The sequence below is a fragment of the Rhamphochromis longiceps genome, linkage group LG3 (assembly GCF_057381845.1).
Source record: "Rhamphochromis longiceps isolate RC_006_pf linkage group LG3, R_longiceps_female_GT1.1, whole genome shotgun sequence".
NCBI classification, from domain to species: domain Eukaryota; kingdom Metazoa; phylum Chordata; class Actinopteri; order Cichliformes; family Cichlidae; genus Rhamphochromis; species Rhamphochromis longiceps.
Window position 1 is genome coordinate 14327060 of NC_140559.1, and position 22495 is coordinate 14349554.

The 22495-nt window shown below is 44.6% G+C and overlaps 2 protein-coding genes, 2 long non-coding RNA genes and 1 pseudogene across 6 annotated transcripts in view; 2 read left to right on the forward strand and 3 right to left on the reverse strand.

The window, feature by feature from the left end:
- The window catches only part of LOC146673017 (uncharacterized), a 406340-nt gene that overhangs the window by 308117 nt on the left and 75728 nt on the right, over window positions 1-22495 (reverse strand). The gene's annotated exons all lie outside the window — the stretch shown is intronic.
- LOC146673023 (NACHT, LRR and PYD domains-containing protein 3-like) overlaps window positions 1-22495 on the forward strand; it is a 505210-nt gene that overhangs the window by 120099 nt on the left and 362616 nt on the right. The window lies entirely within an intron of this gene.
- On the forward strand, window positions 2200-8932 carry LOC146673031 (7SK snRNA methylphosphate capping enzyme-like). The gene is made up of 8 exons (XM_085401471.1): window positions 2200-2655; window positions 4570-4974; window positions 5075-5343; window positions 5837-6134; window positions 6217-6781; window positions 6853-7065; window positions 7528-7636; window positions 8286-8932. Exons 2-8 carry the CDS (start codon window positions 4598-4600, stop codon window positions 8336-8338), a joined length of 1884 nt encoding a protein of 627 aa, XP_085257597.1. The 5' UTR covers window positions 2200-2655; window positions 4570-4597; the 3' UTR covers window positions 8339-8932.
- LOC146673032 (uncharacterized) lies at window positions 9231-12508 on the reverse strand (annotated as a pseudogene). The gene is made up of 3 exons (XR_014910694.1): window positions 12454-12508; window positions 11910-12210; window positions 9231-11229 (listed from the first exon to the last, which is right to left on the reverse strand). The product of XR_014910694.1 is annotated as an uncharacterized LOC146673032 (transcript).
- Window positions 13408-20958, reverse strand: LOC146673033 (uncharacterized). Its single transcript, XR_014910405.1, has 3 exons — window positions 20709-20958; window positions 20251-20341; window positions 13408-14809 (listed from the first exon to the last, which is right to left on the reverse strand). It is a non-coding gene; the product is annotated as an uncharacterized LOC146673033 (long non-coding RNA).

Sequence of the window (22495 nt, forward strand, 5' to 3'; positions counted from 1 at the left end):
ATTTCAGCTGATCACAGCCTTAAACTAAAGTATCTCACAAAAGAGATTATTGATATTTACAAATTATTATTTATCCCTCCTCTGCATCACTGCACATGAACTTTGACCCCTGCTGATGACACATTTTATGTTTTTCTGATGGTTTCAATTAAAATCTGCTTGTTTGGGTTTTTTTAACCTTTTCTGATGTGATTAGGTGTTGTGATCAATTTTTCAATGAGTTATTGATCCCAGGAGTTCAGCTATTTGAAGCTTCATCCTTGTGATTTAAAACGTTTTTAGTTTAAATGTTTATTCTCATAAAGTAGTTTTATTCAATCATACTTCTAAAGTAATTAGTAGTTATTTACCTGCAGTGGCTGCCTTTCTTCTGTACCTCCTCTCTTTGGTCCTCCTGGTGCATTTTAGGAGCTCGACCTCCTTCATTTTGGAGTCTGGCACTGCGTCAGTGGGCAGAAGTAGACAAGGAAACACAAACTGAGGAAAGGAAACCAGCAGTGAGAATAAAGCTTCTTAAAAAGATTTTTTTAAAGTAGATTTCTCTTTTTTTTAGACATAAAATGGAAATATTCAAGCATATATATTTAAATTTTCATGTAAAGCATCAATAGTAAAAGTACCTCAAAACTGTACTCAAAGTAAAAGTACTTATCAGTCTGTCTAAACTGTAGTAAACTCTGGCCTTAGTGGAACATGTATTACATCTTAACTTTTTCATGTCCTTGAATCTAAAATTTAAAATGTGAGGTGGTGCAGCTGCAGACTCACAATGCTGTGAAATGTTTATGAGTGGATGAGTGGGTCTGTTGCTCTGTCTTAATCTGGATAAAACAGATGAATGTAAACTCAATCACGTGCAGGCAGCTTCTCTTTCTGAAACAGGGAAACATGGAGCACCATAAAAATCTTGCGCTGTTAAACTGTTAGAGGTGTTAGCTGTTAGAGGTGTCAAACATATGGCACGTGGGCCAGAACTGACCGGCCAAACAGGCCAATGTGGCCCACTCGGTCGGTTTAGATAACATGACCGGGAACGGGGGCATTGATCTGAACTTTTCAATTTATTTTCAACATTTTTCAATTTTCTGACCAATAAAGCCGTCGCTTTTGGTCTGCAACATACAGAGTTAAAGACAAACAATCAAATCGCATACTGCTCCTGTGATTTACTACACCAGCTTTACTTTATAGTGAAGAAAAACTGAGACCCAGCATTAAAGATGTACTTCATTTACTCAATAAATCAAACTGTGCATCCAAAATTAATCCGTGAAAGATGTTGTGTGGTGTTATTGTTCTGCTCCTATCCCCATGCTGAAGCAGGGCAGATTCATTCAGCAATCAAGAGAAGAAGGAAATAAAACTTAAAAGAATAAAAAAAAAATCGCAATCAAAAAGACAAATGGTCATGACAGAAAAAAAATTGACTGCAAATTAGGAGAAGCCTCAAACATCACAGAACATCAGCTTCAGCTCTGAGATGAGAAACTTTAAAAGCACTTAAAGTTAAAAGTTTAAAAGCACAGAACCTCTGATGGATCTGCAGCATGATAACACCTGACAACCTGCTCTTGCAGAGTACTGTTTCTGGTGTTTGAACTCAGTGATAACATGATGAAAACCACATGTATGTGGGAGGAAACATGTGAGCCACCACTGATCTCGTTTCACCTCTCAGGATCTCTTCTGCTCTGATTGGCCAACAAACGTTACATCTCTACTGATCCTAAAACTTTCCCACTATTCACCTAAATGATTTATTTGGATTTATCTGTCATCCTGGAGGATATGATCGGATATAGGGAGTTTATATTTCCTTCAGAGCAAAACTGAGGGTATAAAATCCCAATCACTGAGGGGACGAGTTCACGCTCCCTCTGAGGGAAACAAGCGTTCAATTCAAACGTCTCTTACTGAAACTTTATTAGACTCATTAACTATCTGTGTTAACACATGCAGCTGCCGGACACCGCCCGGTGAACCGTTAATTTTCACCGTTACGCCGTTTGTTTTCCGCTGTGCTCGCCTTTCTAGTCAGGCACTGCTCAGGACACCTCTCTCCTCGCTCCATTCGCCCGCCCTCCCCGAATAGCGCCCAATCAACATCGCAGATCCCGTGAAGGCTGGGGCTCAACTTCGCACCCGATTGGACACTTTTGCGGTCGAGCGCGAGGTCCCTGCCGTCGCGTATAAGAGCGCGAGCTCGAGTATCTGAGCACGATGAAGGCAGCTAGCAGTTAGTAGCTAGTCGTAGCAGAAGTCTACTGTTATAGTTGAAGTCACGGGCCGTTACAGAGCACACGCACACTGACCGGCACATGCACGGGGAGCTGGGTGCGGGCTTGTGTTCATGCACACAGCGGGTTTCCGGTGGTGTTTCGGGACTTGTTTATCTTTGAGGGGCGTGTGTGTTTGCTCCGTGCTTGGCGGCTAGCTGCAGAAGCTAACTGTGTTTGTTTCTTGTAGTGCAATTGAATTATTCATGAGGGCTCGCAGGGATTGGCGGAGTGAGCGACGGGGGCGGGGCTAGGACGGGGTTTCCTCGGGATTTTGGGGGCGCACGCACGCACACGCGCTGACAAAAACATAAACCGGATATTTCTAAGACTCGGAGGGTGAAGTCTGGACGGCGGACGGTGATCTCTGCAGGACACTGTGAGTACAATCGATCAGTCAGTGATTGATTATTGATCGACGACGTTTGCCTGGTTTGTTTGAGTGAAGAACTTTGAAGCAATCAGATTAAATCAATGCTGATTTAACGATATTTGTAAGAATTTTTATTTCGATTATTCTTCAAAGTAAGAGTCACAAATAAAAGTGACACTTTGACGCACTAACCAGAAAGAACTCATGTAGGTGCTTTTACTTTGAAACATCAGGATGTTGAACTTCCTTCAGGAGGTCACAGTTACGTTTGAGATGCAGTTTTTATCTCGTTCACCCCTCTGAAGTTTACTTATGCTGCTCATTTATCACTAAAGCCTTGTTCAGCGCCCTCCATAATATGACAACTTTGTCCCTGTTTGGCTGCCCTCCGGAAGCCTGCTGAGGGGCATTAACACACACCCATCTAATAAGGTTTCAGCAAGAGACGTTTGAATTTAACGTTTGTTTCCCTCAGAGGGAGCGTGAACTCGTCCCCTCAGTGTGTGGGATTGTATACATATTTCACAAGTCATTCATTGATCAATATTGTTCACTGATTACAGCCTCAGGGGAAATAGAAGCTGCTCGATGAGTTTCTATCGTCATAGAGATCCGAGATTCCTGTGTGGTGCTCAGTGTTTTAATGTTAGCACACATCACAGTCTGATTGGGAGGATGCCAGCCCAAAGAAAACGAAAGTTGTCAGGTTACATACAAATTTCTGGAAACCATCAGGATGCAAAGCAGAGGTGGCAGGGATGTCTGATTGGCTGTGTGATGGAGGCAGGGTATAAAAGAAAGTTCAAGCTTAAGTCGGTGCTGAGGGTCCTTCATCCCAGTTTCAGCTCAGATTTCCCTCAAAACTGCTTTCATTGAAAGATGCTCTTCCTTATGACACTTATACTTAAAGTCCTTTTAGGGATGAAGTTTGGGCTCCTTCTATGTGTTATTCTGGCACTGGGGATCATTTTAAAATGAGTTTTTTAGAAAACCTTTTTGAGTTTAGACGTCCCTCCGTTGTTTCAGGGTAAATATCTGATCCCGTGGATCCTCAGGAGTGGAGCTCAGGTTAATGCAGAATGAGCTTAAGGTCTGTTTGCAGATGGTGTTTGACGGGCGGTGCTGCCAGCATTCACACGTGTGTGAATGTTTATCCCTGCAGTTTGGCTTTCTCCCTTCCAGCTGATCCAGGAATGTGCAGGGGGAAATGATGGTCCCAAACAGACTAATCGCGGTTGTTCCAGGCTGTGTCGATGTCGATGTGTAGTTAGAGGTGGAGGTCATGTTACGATGTGCCTACAGCGCAGATTTAACCATGAAAATGAATCCCACTTTAGGAGGGAGAGAGACAAGTTCGCTTTGTTTGACAGGAGCAAACCTGGGACAAACACTGTTAGCTAAGCGGGCAGCAGAGTGGTTAGTTTGCTGAGCTATCAAACACTCTCTGTTACAGTGCAGCGTGTTCATAGTAACTGATAACATTCATCACTTTTACACAAGAACATAATTTATTTAGATTTTTACGTTTTTGCAATAATCTGCTCAGCTGCTGTTTTTAAACTTAATGGTTGTCAGGTTTCCCCTGCGAAGTCTATCTGAAAAGGGTACATTTTAAATTTTCTTTTAGCTTTACATGAAAATTTTTCCTCAATAATAAAGAAGAATCTGAAAATGGGAAAAGCAAAAAACGAAACGGATAAAGAAATAAAACCCTGAGTGAGGATGAAAACACAATTAACGGATAATAAAACTTTTGGTGCTGAGTTCAGGTTCAGCTGGGTTTTTTCTGTTTGTATTCACTCTTCTAATAGAGCTTCATTAATGAGGTTACGATCAATAATTCAGTAATTATTATACATTTATGTCTCGTGGTTTATCTTAAGTAGCTGAATCTGACTCCACCCCCTTCTTCTTTTGCAGGTCATTGTGATTGGCTAGACGGCAGAAGATGATGTCAGTGGACAAAGAGGCGGTCCTCACCCATGAGGCGCCCATCAGACTCAGCCCCGTCTTCCCCGCTGCCATCAGCCTATCAGAGCAGCCGCAGCTGGCTAAACCCCTCCCCATCATCCGGGCTAAAAATGGCCTCCAGCCGCCTGATGACAGCCAGCCGGCCCTTCCGGCGCCACCTCCTCCTCCATCGACTCAGCGAATCGGGAATAGGCGTTACTCCATGGGCGTGGGCTTCAAGGGGCTGACCAAGCGCCGACGCCGCGCCAACAGCGACAGTCTGTCAGAGTCTGTGTTACCGAGTCACTTCCTGTTGGGCGGGAACATCTTTGACCCGCTGAACCTGAACTCGCTGTTGGACGAGGAAGTAAACAGGTGAGGAGGTTATTGGTGGATTCATTCAGAGATCAATATAACGTCACTGCTGCAGGATTTAACACTGACACCACCTTTATGCTCTTCCCCTTTTCTTCAGAACAACCAATCAGGAGACACCAAAGTGCTCACCCCTGCCGTCACGGGGCGAAGACCCCGTAGAGATCCTGGTGCCTCGTGACATCACTGATCCTCTGAACCTGAAGGGAGGGGGAAAGGGGGGTGAGGATGGACGAGGGGTCCTGCTGTCCCCACTGAAGTCCAAGAGGAAGCACAGGACCCGACACCACAAAGTAGGAGGAGGGGACGGCGAAGGAGACAAGGAGGTGGCAGCAGCGCCGCTGTTTCCCCACACAGGTGGATTCAGAGGTGAGACACCTGCAGCTTTACTGACACCCGGTGGACGAGCAGGAAACTGCAGCAGCTCACACAGTAAATCTACAGGTTTTTTTCAGATATTCATCAAGATATCAGGGAGGCGCTCTCATATTTAATGCAATAATGCGATGCAGCAGGTTATTAGTTACTTTTTTTCAGTTTTTTGCTCGTTTTGCGGGTTATGTGCCCCGTCTGTAGTCCCTCGCAGTCCGAGGCTCCTCTGTATAACTGTAATAATTGATCTGCATGGCGCACTGATCGTTTTTGTACTCCTTCCTGTGAATGTCTGATTTGAGTCTGTAGCTTTAAATCAGACATGAACCGTAACAACGGCTCTGAACTTACACATGTGTGTACACATAAACTGAGAAAACAACCGGTGGGCCTGTGTCCTTACACTCGCTCGTACCTGGCTGCAGCTGTTCTACCTGCAGAGTCCACCTGAGTGAAGTCTGTGCATGGACGTCTGTTTTGTCGCCTGCAGTACCGTTGTTGAACAAAGAGGGCAGCGTTCCTCCATCTCCTCTCCCCTGTGAGCTCAACACTGCCATCACCTGCCGAGACGACGTGGCCCCGTCCCCCATCCTGCCCAGGAGGCACACCCACCCTCCACCTGGCCCCCCCCACAAGCCTGGGAGCCAGGGTGACGGGCGGCAACGAAAGCGGCGACGCACCACCTCGACAAGGTTGGCAGATGGTGCTGGAAGCACCATTGTCACAACGACTGTAGCTCAGCCAAGCAAATTCCAGACACCGTTAGTGGGAGGGGCTAAAGCTGCCAGGTGAGTGTGTCGTCTAAACTGAGTAATCACTGTGATCTGATTGGGTGTCTTTGTCACATGACATCTGTACCACCTCCTGCAGGTGTGGAGGACCTCAGACTGGTTCCACTAACCCCAGAGAGAAGAAGGACAAACACCGCTACCAGTACGGGAACCACAGCCGTTACTATGGCTACCAAGGTTTTTATGGAGACAAGTGGGAGGGGCGGGTTGGGGCAGAGGAAGACCCAAGGCTCCGGGTCCTTGAAGCTGATTGGTTCAGAGACAAGACGGTTCTGGACGTAGGCTGCGGCACTGGTCACATGACACTGGCTGTTGCCCGAAGATTTAACCCCACCCACATCTTGGGGGTGGAGCTAGACAAGCAGCTCGTCCGTGCTGCCATACAGAACATTAGACACTTCCTGTCACATGACCTGGTGGTGGAGGACAGAGGGAAGAGGAAAGACACAGTAGCCCCGCCTCCTCCCGAACAGGAAGGGGAGGAGGGGCAGGAGGAGTTGATGAAGGAGTTCCAACAGGCTCTCTCCCTCCTCTCCTTCCCTCTGTCCTTCAGGGTGAGTCGGGGCCCTCTCTCAGCTCCTCCCCTTCTCTCTCCTTCATCCTCTTCCTCCTCCAGGTTCCCCAGTAACATCACCTTCATCCAGGTGAGTCTCACTCTCCATCAGACCCCTCGCTGGTGTCCAGCCACCGCTCACCTCTGTGACTCCTCCCACAGGGCGACTACGTCTCAGACCGTGAAGCTTGGCCTGGGCGGGGCCATTATGATGTCATCATGTGTCTCAACGTAACCAAGTGGGTGCAGCTGCAGTCGGGTGACGCAGGTGTGGGTAGACTATTCAAACGAGCCTATCAGAGCCTGTCGCCAGGTGGAATATTTATCCTGGAGCCACAACCATGGAGCAGCTACTGCCACAGCAAGAGAGCCTCGGTAACGCCTAGCAACATGAATATAATCATATGCAGTGTGAGAGAGAAACAGCATCTGTCCTTTGCTCATCCTTCTGACACAATGTGATCGATGACAGCAGGAAGTATTCACACGTATAAAGACCAGATTTTACATGTAGAGATAACCGCAACAGGAAGTGACGGTGCTCAACACTGTGTGTCTATCACAGTCCGGTCCTTTAGAGTCGTAATGGTTTCCTAAAAGGGTATGAGTAACTATGATCTGATATTTTGCATTAACTTTGTTAGTAAAAGTGTTCTTGTGTATTCATTTGCAACACTTTGAGCATTTTGGCAGAAGAATGAATTTATTCATGGGTACTGGTTCACTAAACACGCATGCAGGGAGCGTCTGTAAATATCTGTGCTTCTGTGTATATACATCTAAGAACATTCAGCAGCACGTGTATCCAGTAAAAAGTTCATTTCTGTGGTTTTCCAGAAAACAACGTTCAGTCACTGCAGGAGTTTGAGGCTCAGGCCTGAACAGTTCACCTCCTACCTGACGGACAGCGTGGGCTTCAGCTCCTACAGACTCATCACACACGCAGGTGACAACATGCACATACATCAGGGCTCCGGTGTATTCTGGCTCATATTTGACCACTCGTCTTGGCAGGATCGGTAGAGTTAGTTAAATTTGTTAGTTTCCGGGAATGGACTTCTCCAAAAAATTTTCATAAAGTTGGTCTGAGCTTTGGGAATGCCGTTCCAGGCGTTTAATTTTAGCCTGCTTTATCCCTCCCAAAACCAGGTCTGATGTGTTTGTGATCATTGTCTTGTTGGAACACTGAGTTGTGTTCAAAGTTTAATCATCTTGCTGTTAAACAATAAACCATTAAACATGTTTGCCGTACACTAACCCAGAAAAAAGAAAAGTTAAACATTAGCCGGACACTTGTGCCTGTGTGAGTGGATGGATGACCACACCTGTAAATACAGTGACACAGATGCTGAAGTATGTGAGCCAGCTAATGCTACCTAGCCTAGCTGTATCCATAGACTGTATGTTAGCATTACTGCTAATGATTGATATCCCAGTAAAATCCTGCAGTTTCACTGAGCACACCTGCCGCTCACACCTTGGTGATGCCTTGTTAGTTAACAGCAGCAGGCCAGGTGAATAACTGCAGACGTTTACCTGAAGACTGTTAGACTGCACAGGTGTGTGTGATCTGAGCTGTCTGCTTGTGTTTCCAGGTAACCAACGGCCCATCTACCTGTTCCATAAAGGCTCTGCGCAGAAGAAGTGAGCTCACGCCTTCGGCGTCCTTCTGTTTCTATGGAAACAGCATTAAAACTGTGACTGAACAAACTGATGATGTCGCACAGCAGAAGAGAGAGAGAACTGGAACCTGATTGGATGGCAGTACTCCTGTGGATGTGATTGGTTGAGTACAGGTGTCCATGTCCACCTAAACCAGTAACATGATTTTTCCATTCAATGAGATTTCCCCACACAGACGTGATATCATGTGTCTGATGCTGGGATTATACTGGTTGTTGATCAGATCAATAAGACAGTAAAGCACAAAGAAATAACTGCGTTTCTATTGGCCGCTGGATACCAACAGGAAGTGGTTTTTCATATTTCTTCCACTGCTTTTTTTTCCTGTCAAAATAAAGCTACTGACTCCAAATCCCTGAATTAAGGCTGCTCATTTGTCTTTCAGGTTTTCTGTGTAAAAGTACAACATATTGTGAACTCCTCACAGTATGACCTGAATTGGCATTAAATTTGTTAAACCTGCCTCAGATTGTCTCTTTCATGCTCTCTGCTAATAAGCAGTTAGATGGAGACCTGGAAATTCAGAGGATCTGTGGAAAGCTGCAACAACATAACAAGGAGGAGTACCATCTCTACTCCAGGTCCTTCCTGAAGGATCAAGCTCCCCATTCCAACTCTAAGAAGGATGGCACACATCCTTCAGAGGAAGAGGAACAGAGTCAGTGTACAGCACTGGTGGAGTCCAACATGACACCATGTGAGGTCTGCAGCAAGCAGGTTTATCTAAAGAAGACATCAGGAAACTCGGATCTAATCAGTGCACAAAGAAGACATGAGGTGTCCAGTGATGGTCGGGTGATCAGACGTGAACCAGGACTACAAACACAGCAGACTTGATGTTCCTGTGGGAGCTCCTCCTCAACCTGCTTCACGCGCCGCTCACAGCCTGAAACAGCTTCAGGATCTCAGCAGCTTCTCTTTAAATTCAGTCAGTTTTGGGATTGTTAGCTGTTACACTAAGATGACAGGGGCAGAAAAGCATGCTGGGAGCTGTAGTTCTGAACAAAAGACAGATCCATTCATGAGAAGATTTTCAGTCACCACACAGAGTGGTGCTTTTAGATATTTAATGGAGGTGTAATTGTGCAACTTTGCCACAAGAGGGAAGTAGTGCACCGTGTTAGACTGCTGACAGCCTCAGAGTGAACGTCTCACTCTGCTGTGTCCACTCGTCACTCCAGCACTCGAGGGTCGGCGTCCTGAAATGAGGTCATTAGAAGGACTGACTGCATGCTGAAGTGGTAGTTCAGCCATTAGAGTCATGATTTAACAGCTGATGAGTGAATGAACATGGTGCAATAGAAGCGCAGTATTCTGAACACTTACATTTAATTACATGTGTTTGACTCCGGGGTTTCCACCTAAGCATGCCGTCAGTCTGGCTAATGACCTCCTATATTTAGGTGTGCTGTGCAGGCACGTGTAAAGGTTTCAAACTGACTGTGAAGTGGATGGTTAAAGAAATTAACACGAGCCTTCCTCAGCATGTTTGGTATAAATGGCTAAAAGTCTGTCTTGCCATCACCCTGAGAGTTTGCTGGCAATCCAAAAGCTGTTCTTCAGTCGTGTTGCCAAACAAGGCAGCGATGCAGAAAGACACAACACATTCAACTTTCAACTGGAGACCAGCAGCTTTAATAATTGTAGGTGATGACTTATAAGAAGACTTCCTAAAATCCATAATCCTGTCTTTAGTTTTTGGCACATTCAGTGAGAGGAAGCCACAAAATATCCAACCGTCCACTTCTTAAACACAGAGGTCTCTGCTGTGGTTTCTGTCATGCACCTCCAGGTGAGGATGTCCTGTCACTGGACCCACACAGGTAATTATACTGTAGCTGCAAAAAGCTGTTTGTCTACCAGCTGGTTTAAACACATACTCACGACTGCATTTATTCTTAAAATCATTTTCTAATGTAGAATCAGCTAAAGACGTTTTCATGAGTGAACGTAGTAACTGAGGGGAGTCCTGCTGTGTCCCTGAGGTCCAGGAGGAGGTAACGGTCCACCTCACAGGTGAGACTCGTTGGTACCAGCCGGTGAGGAAGCTGCAGGAGTTTGTGTGTTAGCTGTGTTAGCTAACTACAGACTGATGTCTAATCCTCCTTTCATCATCGTCATGCTGTTGCCGTAATAACAGCTGAGCTGCAGGTGAAAACTGAATCACCTGAAAGACTCACAAACAACGTCTGAGTAGCTCTTTATTAGCTTTACTGGATTAAACTCACACAAATAAATGACACGCAGCCTTCCTGCAGCAGCGTCCACGGCTCCCACTCATGCTCACTGCTCACCTGACACTCACAAAGCTTTAAACAGGACATGAGTACAGAGTAACGACACAAACTGATCAGTAGGAGAAAATGAAGTGTTTCCAGTATAATTGATACCATCACACCGGCTCCACTCTGACATCACTGATCAATAACCAAAGAACACACAGATCAAACTTCAGCCATCAGAGGAGTCAACGGAGCTGCTTCTGTTCCTGATGTGCTGATCTCTCCCTGCAGGCAGCTTCACACAAACACCATAAAATAATAAGTGAAAGCAGAGAGAACCAAGTGACAGTGAACAAACACCTGTAACTGTGAACAGCACGACCCCGATGATGTTTCCTGGCTCCAGGCCACACAGCTGTATCTGGCTCTCTGTGGGGCGTTTAAGGGTCAGGCTGAACCGTCCGCTTTTCACACGCTCGTCTTTCTTTCACTCGGTCTCTGTGATGCCGCTCCTGTTTGTCAGGCTTCTCAGGACGGTGCCACCACTCCACCCGAGTGTCTTCAGGCAGCTGAGCTGTGGTTCTGAAGGGCAGCCGGACAGACTCCGCCCCCTCCTCCACCTCCACCCGACACTCTGAGAGAACAGCAAACACAGCATGAGGTGTACAAACAGCAGCAGGTGTCACAGTTGCGGAGAAAGCTGAAGCAGAGCAGAAGGTAACAAAGCACAGCACATTAGAAGCAGCTGCTGAGCTGATCACAGTCTGATGGGATTGTTTCTCCTGTCAGCTGCTGCGTGGATGTAAAAATGATCATTCAGCCAAATGTGCTCCAAATAACTGTCTTAATGCTCCGATAAATATTATATTTAACCTCCTAAGACCCGAACTCCTACATGGCATGCATTTTTAAATTCTCTTTGCTATTTGGGCTGATTGGGACCTGAAGAATGCAAAAACAGAGAATTTCCAGATTTTTTTTTACCCGATTTTTGTCTCTGAGAAAAATGAGATCCACATGAGAGGACATTCGTTTTAATTTTTGATAGAACAGCAGCAGTATAATGTCCTCGTTAGTGGATATCAGGCCCTCGTGGAGCAAATTTTTGTATTTTGGTCTAGACGTCCCAAAATGTGATGTCCAAACATGTGGACGCCAGGTTCATGGCGGTTAAAGAAACAATCGTAAAGTTCTGTTTCCAGTTTGTCATTATTACAAACAGACATCAAACAGGATCTATGGATTAAATGGATGGAGATAATGATCCTACCGTCACAATGAGTTTGACCTTTAACCTGTATCTACAGCACTGACCTCTGACAGTAAGCAGCACTTGTTTCTTCAGCAGGATGTTTCCCTCCCTGCTAATGGTGCAGGTGTAGGTGTTTCAGGCTCAGACTGAGGTCTCCAGTTGTCAGCGGGTCTTCATTCATCTTCGTTCGATTTCTGTAAACTTCATCCTGTTCTTTATTCTTGTCAGAGCTGTTCTCATACACGTGGACCTTCCTGTCTTTCATGTCCTTCCACTCCACTCTAATGTCTTTAAGCAGCTGAAGTGTGGCTTTACAAGGCAGCAGGACAGACTCCACCCCTGAATCCACCTCCACCTTGTAAACTGAGAGGACAACAAAAGACACCATGATCCATCAGCTGTGGTGGTCACATGACCTCCCTGTCCCCTCATTGTCTTCTAGTCTCAGTCAGATTGTGTCTCAGTTTGTTCCTGATGTGTTCCTGACTCGTTCTTTGGTAACTAGTCTGCAGCGTCCTGTAAAGTGCTGCAGACGTGTTGGATGAAGAGCAGAAGAACAGACAGACTGAGCCTCCACAGTCGGCCATGCCTCACACGGCTCTTTACTTTGGGCTTCAGCATTAGCAACGTGTCTGAGGAGGATGTCCGTTTGAGAGACCATAACTGCGCCTTTTTTGAAATTCACTTGAGGACACGCCGTTGGATAAACGCGTCTATTTTAAACTTAAGGAGAATGTGTCACAAAGCTGAATGACTATGGAAGAAAACTAAAGTGGAAGTGCACAGGCTCTCTCAGAGATCTCATGCTCTCCTTAAATGAAATGGTGAAAATGGCTGCTCTGATTTTTCTAGGTTCTGTGAGATTATTATATTATCTTATGCCACGTTATACCCCTGATTAATGATTGTGAAATTATTATGTAGTCTTAGTTTGCATTATTCTCCTGACTTAGAAGAAGGTGATAACGATTACATTTGTTAAACTTATTTGCATTACATTAGACTGCTGATTTATTGTGTATGAATGATATTGTTTATGATGCATTATACTGCTGAGTTATAAGAAATGCTGTTTTCAGAGAGTCAGGACCTTGTTGTCTGATAGTAGAGGAGACAGAGAGCACATTCCACGGGAGCTTCACTCCCACCGTTGTTGAAGGCAGACGAAATAGGGAGCCAAGGCCATAAGTCAGGCTCGCTTTTGATTAGAGAGTCCCAAACATGATAGCTTGAACCAAGTTTGAATAATTAAGAGACCAATTGAGGAACATAATAAGTGAGGGAGGCGTAGTAGGGAAAGGTGTTTGTTTTTGTCTCATGTCTCAGAGGGTGTTGTCTCAGTCCCTCGGCCAGAGGACGGGTAGAGAGGGTCAGAGCGAGGGCAGTGGACCTGGGAACATGATGCCATTGATGGACATGGAGGCAGCTGAGTGGGTCGAGGAGTGACACAGCGCAACGTATGGTGACCTCTTGTGGTCAAGAGGTCAAAAGCGGGAGTGTGGAGATCAGGGAAATATTTTACTGATGATTTCATAACCATCATCATTACCATTACATTAATTATCATTTCATCAAAGCATTTATTGAAGCTGTTGGCCTTACGTTAAAACTTGTATTACAGGTGCAGTCAACCTATTACATACATACTTTCAGTTCGGTTATTATCCACATGAGAATTGGCCTCTCTTTTCATAAGTCAGAGTTCGAGTGAGGTCGACACACACACACACACACACACACACACACACACACACACACACACACACACACACACACACACACAGTAGTTAAGTTCATGTTTTGGGTAAGAGTGGCAGACACAATTTTTCATGTTTTCAGGAGATAAGCGAAAAGTTAGACGTCAACAGAATGCACCTGGCCTACAGACGGAGAAAATGTTCTTTTCCCATGTGTCAAAAGTCAACAGAACATTTGTGGTTTGAAACTTACGTCTGTATTGTATCTGTTTGACGTAAGAGGAGGCGTCAGAAAATATTCCCTGATGCTATAAGACAGTTGCATGTGTAATTTTGGGGCGAGATCGATGCTGAATGTTTTACAGTGTTCATCTCCCACACTGCGTGTATTCATTAAATCATTGTTTGACCAACTCTTCTGGACCAATTGTTGTTTTTGTGCTCACCCTCAATATTTGAACCCATTTAACAGTTCATATCAGAAAAGTTTTGTTTGACTGTTGTGTCTCGAGCTGCCTCACCTATAAAGCAGACAGCAACAAAAGTCTGATTTTCTGTTGATAAGATCAAAACAATCAATGACAAATCTCCCCAAAGCTTTCTTGTTCTGGCATCTCACTCCTGGTCTACTTTTACACCTGTGACATTTGATGATATGGTGACCCTGGTAGATAAAAAGAAGCCGTCTTCAGTTCCCTCAGATATTCTCCCCTCAAAGCTTTGTAGCAAAGTCTTTGACACTATTGGTCCTTGGGTTGTAAATCTTTTCAGTGCTTTTCTTCAGACTGGAGTGTTCCCAGTGTTTTTAAACATGCCATTGTGGAACCAAAGCTCAGAAAACCCAGCTTAGATCCAACATTACATCAACATTATAGATCAATTTCTCAATTTGTGATTGTCTACAGCAGAGTTTTGGTTTGATGTTGACCTTTGACCTGCAGTGGGACATCTCTCAGTCTCCATTCTCAGTCTAAATGATCTGACAGAGCAGGTGTAGGTGGCGCTGTCAGACAGTTGGAGGTTGGTCAGGTTCAGGCTGAGCTCTCCAGTATCCAGAGCGTCAGTCTTCATGGATGTTCAGCCGCTGTAACGCTGGTTTGGATCTTTCAGTTTGTCTCCTTGAAGCTGGTGGACGGTTGGAGGACTGAGGTCGGAGCGACTCCACACCACTGTGGGGCTGTCCAGTTCAAAAGTGGGAAACTCACAGGGCAGCAGGACAAACAACTCTCCCTCATACAGCTCCACAGCTGAGGCATGCTGGGAAACTGAGGACACAGACAGAGTCCATGTGTCACTTTGAGGTAAAGATCAAACGTGGACAATTTCAGTTACAGAATATAAAATATCTACATAAAGAAATAAAATCACTGTTACACCTGAATAAACTGTGTGAAGGTAAAATAAATAAATACAATAAAGTGTAACCGAGGACAAGGTAGGAGGTAGGAGGGGCAAGGAAATAAATTGATCATTTATTTATTACATTAGTAAAACATACAATTTCCCAGTTATTTCCAGACAGGCCTTGCAACACATCCTGCTGATATCCCAGCTGCACATGACACTTACCACACAAACGGTGAAAAATAACACAACACTGCAAACCGTCACACCCTGTTTAGAGACACTGCAATCGATTTACCTGCGGGTATGCACTGCAAACAATTTGAGTCTCAGCACAGCTGGGAATCAGCGCTATGCATGACCTGCAATCTGGGAGATAAAGGGAAGTGGCACAAACAAATAAGCAAAAAACAAAAAGGGAGGTTAGTCCGCCCTTACACAACTCACTCAATCATCAACCGCCCTTACGGCTGGACGGACTAACCAACACAAAGTTACAAATCAATCAAAAGAACGGAAAACTGAGAGGCAGAGACAGGACAGCTGAAAAACACAAACAACATTATCGATTGAAATGTTACCCAATAAAATATCAGTTTTATTAAACCATTCAAAATCACAAAACTAAAACAAGCCGTCAATATACCTACAATACTGATCAATTTGCAGTCGATCTAGGATTTGATCAATTCTTCTATTAAAACTCATGGTCACACCACAATATACCCACTCGCACTCGAGTGAATTCATCGCCTCTGGTTTTTTCCACAGACCTCACCCCACACACCTACTACCTTTTCAAAGCTCTTCAGCCAATCACCTGGCAGAGAGCAACAAACTGCCAGGTGACACTTGTTACAAAAGGAAGAAATAAGACGTGGTATGAGTGAAAAGTCTGAGTTCAGCTCCTCGGCTCATAGAAACACTGATTTCCTTTTATTAATGAGGCGTCTGTGGGAACAGGTAGGAGGCTCCTGATTGGTTCATAAGGTGTGAATAAATGTGTCATGTAGCTGGAAGCAAAGCCACATCAGGCTTTAGAAGGAATTCATGAAGGTCTGAAATCTGTCTGCAGTGCAGTGGAGTGATCTCCTCTCTTTGAGTTAGAAGTCTGGAAGTTTAGGAAGCAGCTGGACTTCAGGAAGCACAAATGTGATGAAGGTGAAGGTGTGGAGCGCTGTGTCAGGCTCTGCTGTGGAAATTAACTTTTGCAATATTTTCAACTGGAAAAAGAAGCAGGGTATGAACTTTGTAGCTCAATACAAAGCTCAGGGGTTAAAGGTCAAAGGTCACCCAGTCTGTGAGCAGAATCCTTAATGCAAGGAAACAACTTTCCAAGACTTTTCCCAAATTCCAGGTCAGATTTCATTGGTCAGAGAAAAGAACATCAAATTTGGATCCAGTACTCGTGTCACGACATCCTGACTGCTGATCAGCTGATCCGTCCTTCCATTGTTCATCAGAGGACGAGGAAACGTTACCACTGAGTTCAGTTTGGACAATCCACCAATCACAGAGCTCCATCAGTGATCTTACAGTAACTACATTCGCCAGCAGAGCTTTGATTGCACTTCTCTCCACCACCACTAGATGTCTCCACACTCTGTGCTGACTCCAATGAATGATCAGAGCTGCTGAGTCTGAACCTCTTTACTCGGTTGGAGGCGGCTGCTGCAGCCTCACCCTGACGCACACAAAGCTCCACCTTCAGTTCTGACACTGAAACATACACTGTAGCTAAAATGATGCAGATGTGACCGTCAGCAGCTGGATTTCCTCTCCATAGACGTGTTTCCATGCTGATCACAAAAAAGCAACAACTCAGACAGATCGTTAGATACAGCAGCTTTAACTGTAACAGTGTAATTGTAGAGTCTTTACAATGTAAAGTGCATGAAGGCAACTGTTGCTGTGATTTGATGCTATGTTAATAAAACTGAATGAATAAGTGCTGATATTTATCCAGATCGTCTCTCTGATTGATCTCTATGACCAGCCTCAGTAATAACTTCCAGCCAGCAGCCTCGTCCCTGCAGGTGTGCTCACACAAAGCTCCCCGTCCATCAGTGCTTTAATCATGATTTAAAACTTTCTCTAATAAATCACTTTCATGCTGCCTCAGACTAAAAGCCTTTATTTCACCCACCTCTCTTAGCTGTTTAACTGATTCATAGTTTTTATTTTATTGAAAACATTCAACCATTTAAAAGATTATTAATTTTTATCAACAGATTTTTAACAGGGACTATAAGGAAAGAGGACCTTTATCCCATATTAGCTCCTCTTAATAATAATCACATAACAGTAGGTGCCTGCAGATCTTTGTCCATGTTTTACATCCTTCTTTACACAGATGTCTTTTCATATTTGATGTCATGTTAATTTGAAAGCGGAGCCCTCCATCTGCCACAGCGATGTTACCTGCATCACTTTACTTTATAGCGGCTGGAAGATTTCTGAAAGTCACCAAAAACAACAAAAGTGGGACTTCCTGCTTCTCACAGAGGACTTCCTGCCAGTTCAGACAGAAAAAAATAACCTATAAGTATATAAATAAGTATGAACAACATTTCTTCATTCACATGACCTTTGACCTCGGACCGCTGAAGCTGGCTGACCTTTTCTGCTTCCTCTTCCATCCATTTCAAATTAAAGGCCCTCCTAATAGCTGCTGGACAGTTTTGTACTAACAAGGCTTTTATTGTGAAATACTGAGAAACAGTTGGAAACACTGATTTTGTTTTTTTAAGAGCATGTGTTGCTCTGACAAACGCTGCGTTCCTTGCTGTGAGAGACAGAGTGTCTCCTCCGTCTGTGTTTAGCTTCCTGTGAGGACAGGAAGTGATGCGAAGGCTTATGACGTGTGAAACTATGAGGAAGCTGAACTCTGTGGCAGTCTGCCGTGATGTTTGGCTGCACACACTAAACTGAACTGAAAGAGAGTGTGTGTGTTTTAGTATGCAACAAGAAGTGAAACACACACACACAGTAGCTGCTTTCAACACACACACTCAGTTTGTTCACATGAGGACAAAAAAAACTTTATTTAACTAGGCTTGTGTGACAAGAAGACAGGAGAGTCTGAGTTCAAGGCTCTGCTCAGATGAATCCCACAAGCTCGGCAAGTTTCTGTGGCAGCTTCACCTGTGGCAGAAACACGATGAGGCGAAGGAGACCCGACGAGAAGGCGCTCAGAGTACGTGACTGCTCTAAATGGAGGCAGCTTCATGGTGCGATGGTCAACAGGTGTGGGTCTGTTGAAACATCCTGAAGGTGGAGTTTGACTGCAGGCTGGAAGCAGTCACACTTCATGACAGCGCTCATCTCCCTGCTGCACACACGGCTCTGTCTAACTCTTCTTCTTTATTTCCAGATTAGCGATCAGCAGGCATGAAGTCATCACCTGTGTGGGCCTCATTTACTAACGTTTCTATGGAAAAGTTCAAACTTCTTGGAGTTTTCACACAAAATTTCCATAATCAGATTTATGATGTGCTGTTCTTCTTCTCTGTGTTGTAGCCTCCTGATGACACCCCGTTTGTGCTCCAGTGGATGATGAGAGTCAAACCTTAAATACTGATCCATATGCGTAGGTTTACGGTACACGTCAGGTTGTAGACGTCCCCCATTACTGATGGAAATCTCACAGTCTAAGAAGGCTAACCTGCCACTTGTTATTATTTGTATTATTTTGATATTATTGAGCCATGATGGCGCCTTTGAAACTCTGCGTCTGCTCTTCTTCTGCTCCATCCAGATCTTTGCATCACCTTGTTTTACACACTGACTCCATCAGGTTACAGAGAGCTAAGTGATGAATGACTGTTTCATGCCACAGACTGCAGATCAGTCAGTGTTCTGATGGCGCTGATCTGTCATCACAGTCACATGACTTCCCCTTGTGTGAATTAATGTGTTCTATTTAGTTCTGCAGTATTTTATTTCTAGAGTACATCTGCATTTTATTCATTTCACACAAACTGTTGATGTAATGTCATCAAATGTCCACTAGATGTCAGTAGCCATCGGTGGACCGAGTACATCAACCTCTCTGAATACATACATGTGCGCTTAAATGAGCTCACATTATTGATCTGGACTGATGGATCGCCTTTGTTTTTATAGTCAGTGTTACTATGGAAACGACACTAACACACTATCTAGACATACAGTGGATTTGTTTGACTTCAGTCTTGATTCTGCATGGAAACAATAGCCTGACATCTTTGATCATAAGTTTCAGAGCGTCGCCTGTAACCATGGTTACTGACCTGCAGCCTGACGTCACTCTGAGCAGCTGCATGTATGAATGTACATACAGGTACGCAGCTGCTCAGCTGGGTGGATGTGCTGGTGGGAACAGTGAGTGTGACAGTGATGGATAGATGCATCATGAGCATGTGACTGCTGTCAACACACACATGCACAAGTATATAAAGGTCTGTACCCCTGTGTCCTGCTCCCAAGAGCAAGAAGGAGCTCTGAGCAGCGTCACCTCCACTGCTGAGAACACAAACATGTCCACTAAAGCTTTACTGGCTTTGATTCTTCTCTGCCTGTTTACAACTTCTGTAGGTGAGTGTTTGCATGAGAAAGATGGAAATCCTGTGTTTTGTCTGCACAGCAGTGTTCATGCACAGGTATATGTGTCTGTTTCTACACGCGTGCATCATTTAGACTCTTCTGATGTTGGAAAGAAAATGAAAACAGCGTTTTCTTCACTTATGTGACCAAAATTCTGCTGTTTTCTTTTCTATTCTACGTGTTTATTTTTGCATTTCTGTGAAGATTCAGACATCGGCGCTAATTATCTTCCACATGTCAAGTGTTTTTATTACCGTGTGCTCGAATATCAGATTTGGAAGGACCGCTTGATTGTTTGAAGTCTCTGTGCTAAATGACAGATCCTGATTCAAGCGCGAGAAGTAAAAGCAGTGATTTGAGGCTCTCATCTTTACGGTTTTGGATATATTCATGTTTAAGCATTGCCTGAGATTTCAGTGTGCAGAAAAAGGACATGAAAATGAGTGGAAAGAGCATTTTTATATACAACATTTGATACATGAAGACACATTTTGACAGCAGTGGCGTTTCCACGCCAGATTTACCAGGGTGGGCTCTGGGTGTTTTTTCATGGGGGCACAGAACCAAAACCAGAGGCAACATTGAACTGTTTCATCTATGAAGTGAATTTATTTGGAGCACAAACAAAGTGAACGAACATTTAACAATCAAACAGGAGATTTCACACCCTGCACATCTTTAAAAAGCACTGACTGACATCACTGTGGACCGAAACGCTTGCACGCATGGCAACAGGCAGAGTCCATAGTTACAGAGAAGTTGAGGAGGACTTTCCTACCGGCTGGGCTGGAAGCTGCGCCTCCTGTCCCCCATTCATGTGGTGGGGGTCGTCCTCACACTGGGGGGGTCGTCCTCCCTCCTGCTGATGTCTGAAAAGAGACGGATGTGGAGTAAACATGAGGCTGTAACTGAGAGCTACAGTAACTTATTACTTTATCTTTTCATTAGTGTTAATGATACTGTGTGGAGTGTAATCACAGGGCAGCCCGTGTCCTCCTCTCTGTAGTTCCCTCACGCTCTCCATCTCCATCTTTGCTATCAGGGAACAAATGTCTGCTTTTCTTTAATGTCAGCTGATGTTGTTCCAGCTGGGACACTGAGCTCCTGTCTCAGCTTCATTTTTCATGTACGGTTAAAGTAAAAGGATGAAGTCTGTCTCTGAGCCTGTGCGGACCGGATTTGTTCAGTGTTAAAGCCATGAAGCTGGATTTCACAGTGACGAACCGTATCGCTTACCTTCGTCTCTTCACCTGTTTCCACGTTAGTCTGCTTTAACGATTCGCGCTTCTTTCTGAGCGCGAATGTGCTGAGAGAGCGAGTGTGCAGCGCCCTAAAGAGTCCGTGATAAACACAAACTAGAACACTAGTTCCAGTCCCAGCGCTAAATTAATTCGTCTCTTCAGGCTTCACGGGACCGCGGGACAGTGAGCCGTGATTGTGAGCCGCGGTGGAGACACCCGCCTCTCGTCCGCCGCACAAGTCTTTTCTCCTGCGCTGATCACAAACGTGGACGCGCGTTCACATACCAAACATACGGGCGCGCGCACACATACAAGCAGCCTGATTGGATCATATTAAAAAAATCATTAAAAATCATCCCTGAGAGTCGACGTGACACTTTCTTCCTCTGCTCCACCTGCTCTACACCTGTGCTGAGTGTCATCTCAACCAGCTTTCATACTCTCGAGAAATTAAAGACAAACTTTACACTTAAACTTAAAATCAACTTGAAAACTTTAAAGGAATGTGATAATGTCATGTTAAACATTTAAGAAAAATAATCTGTGATAGCTGAGGTGAATTTCTCAACAGACTCCTCTTCTTTGACATCCACACTACATGTGTTTCACCTCAATCCACTACATAATTCTGGAGACATTGCAGGGCTTTTTGGGTCACTCCTGGACGATTGGGGAGGGGACCAGAGAAAACGACGAGTCCAACATTGTTTCGGCAAAGTTCCACGCACAATGGCACCTGCTCTGGCCCCTGGAAGACAATTGACTTCTAACTTAAATGTGCTCAGAGCAGAAAAACAGCATATAAGAACGACTCCATTTACATGTCTCAGAAAAGAATTGCCAATTACCAGAGTTTGATCCCCAGGGGGTGTCGCAGAGGGGGGGAATGGTCAGACACATGAACAGGTTGGTGGTGTTCTGAGGCATCTGTTTATGACTATCCTTCTTCCTCACCATCACACAGTCACCCTGTTTGCCCGGCTGTCTAGCTACAGGTTTTTCAATGGTGTGACAGAACTTTAACATAACGTTAAACAGAAGCTGTCAGCTCGGCTCTGTTAAGTGGACAGTCATAATGAAGAAGTTGTAGATTCAATCCTCCTTTCATAAGTTTGGCCACCAGATGTCACCAAAAAGGTGTTGGAAAGCCTCGAGTAATGAACCCTTTTTCAACTTGAGCTTCAGAAAGTTTCATTTGGCCCTCACTACCACTGTGTGTGTTGTAACAGGAACAGGATGTGATGCTCCACCACAAAGAGAGCAAACACCAAGTGACAGCAACACCGGAAGTCAGAAGACAAAATGTAAGAACCCCGAATCTCTTCTACACCTCACTTTTATACCTGCTCACCCTTGGAGATCCAATCAAGTTGTTGACATTTAATCATGTGACATCCTCCTGTCTTTCACTAACTTGGCCTTTACCCACTGTGACAGTGATGTGAATCATAAAATACAATAAAAAGTTTCACAAGAGGAGCGTAGAGCAGGTCTCCTCTGCTGAAGGCTCCTGTGTTTGGCACAGCAAAGCATTCAGACCATGAGTGTGCTTGCTACAACAGCCACACAAGATTTAAATGATAATAATAATAACTATAATTTTTTTAAAAACAACTTTTTTTCCTTTTATCTTCTCGAACAACAAGGTCTACATATAACTTTTTTCCTGGGAGACATCACTCAGCAGCAAAAGGAGCTTTTAGACCCTACTTGATGCATCGCCGGGCAGATGAGTAATCCACTTCAGATTCCATCTGCTATTTAAGTTACCTGAACTTAAGA

Bases quoted from the DNA above. Each gene is read 5' to 3' on its own strand.
- LOC146673031 (XM_085401471.1), top strand. From the start codon at position 4,598: ATGATGTCAGTGGACAAAGAGGCGGTCCTCACCCATGAGGCGCCCATC. The intron at 4,975-5,074 runs GTGAGGAGGTTA...CCTTTTCTTCAG, and splicing joins TTGGACGAGGAAGTAAACAG to AACAACCAATCAGGAGACAC. The intron at 5,344-5,836 runs GTGAGACACCTG...TGTCGCCTGCAG, and splicing joins CCACACAGGTGGATTCAGAG to TACCGTTGTTGAACAAAGAG.